General features: G+C 45.0%; 1 protein-coding gene across 1 annotated transcript; it reads right to left on the reverse strand.

Annotated features, from left to right (window-relative positions):
• Positions 1–3: 3 nt before the first annotated feature.
• Positions 4–698, reverse strand: LOC102726715 (tetratricopeptide repeat protein 1; the record flags this gene model as incomplete). Its single annotated transcript, XM_006737518.3, has 1 exon — positions 4–698. A coding segment is annotated over exon 1 (594 nt), but the record flags the coding sequence as incomplete, so codon positions are not given.
• Positions 699–1,120: the final 422 nt, after the last annotated feature.

A 1,120-nucleotide genomic window follows, 5' to 3' on the forward strand; every position in this document is an offset into this window, starting at 1 on the left:
GTACAACTCCGCTCTCCTCAGTATTGCCCTGACATAGCAGGGGTTTAACTGAATTGCTTTGTTGCAGTCACTGATGGCCATCTCTTTCTTGTCCTGTTTCATCCTTGCAGCAGCTCTATTTGAAAACAGAATAGACCTGTCTTTCTGGAAGCAGGATGGGCACATCTGAAGGGCTTGACTATAAGAACTCTCAGCTTCTATATAATCTCCTCTCTTAAACTGCACATTTCCCTCCTCCTTTAGGCTAGTGCTCTCTTCTCTTCTCTTCTGTTTCTCCTCAACTGGCATGTTTTTTTCCAGTTCTATTAGGTATTCTTCATCAAGTTCAGAGGAATTCACATCATCAGGTTTGTTCTCAGCCTTGTCTGCTCCTGGCTCCTCCTTCTCAAATGAGGCACTAAGATCATGAAAACACTCCTCTTCTCCCTGGTCTTCCTGGGAATGAGCTGCAACGTCCTTGAGCAGCTTGCTCTGGAGATGGTGATCTTTGGGACTGGAAACCGGAGGGGTAGCACACTCTGCTTCCTGGGGATCTGTAACTTTCAAACCATTGAAAAGATCCTCTGGAGCCCTACAGTTCTCTGACTTCTCCCCCATGCTGTATCAGTGAGGGAGGTGAAGCCAAAGCTAGGTCCCCAGCTCCTCTAGTCTTCACCTTCCCAGTCTCCGGGATCTTCTATTTCCCAAAGCACATTATTTTTGTTTTGCGATATTGTGACATAATAAGAAATATATATTTCATCTTCATCCCCATTTCTGGCACAGAGCTCCTAAAACTCTTGGAATTTCCTAATGATAATGGTGTTTTTTATTATATTAATGAAGTGACTTTTGGACTGTACCTAAGGATGGGGGCTGGCTGCCAGGAGAACCAACCATATGATTAGAGGGTTGGAACTTTCAGTCCCAACTCCCTGACTTCTGGGGAGGGGAGAGAGGCTGGTGGTTGAATCAATTGCCAGTGACCAATAATTTAATCAATCATGCCTATGTAATGAAGGCTCCAAAAGAACTCAAAGGATGGGGTTCAGAGACTTTCTGGTTTGGTGAACACATGGAGGTATAGGGAGAGTGGACCCAGAAAGGATGTGGAAGCTCTTTACCCCTTTCCCATACTTTG

The sequence above is a fragment of the Leptonychotes weddellii genome, unplaced genomic scaffold (genome assembly GCF_054177405.1).
Source record: "Leptonychotes weddellii isolate Sample4059 unplaced genomic scaffold, ASM5417740v2 HiC_scaffold_23707, whole genome shotgun sequence".
Classification (NCBI taxonomy): domain Eukaryota; kingdom Metazoa; phylum Chordata; class Mammalia; order Carnivora; family Phocidae; genus Leptonychotes; species Leptonychotes weddellii.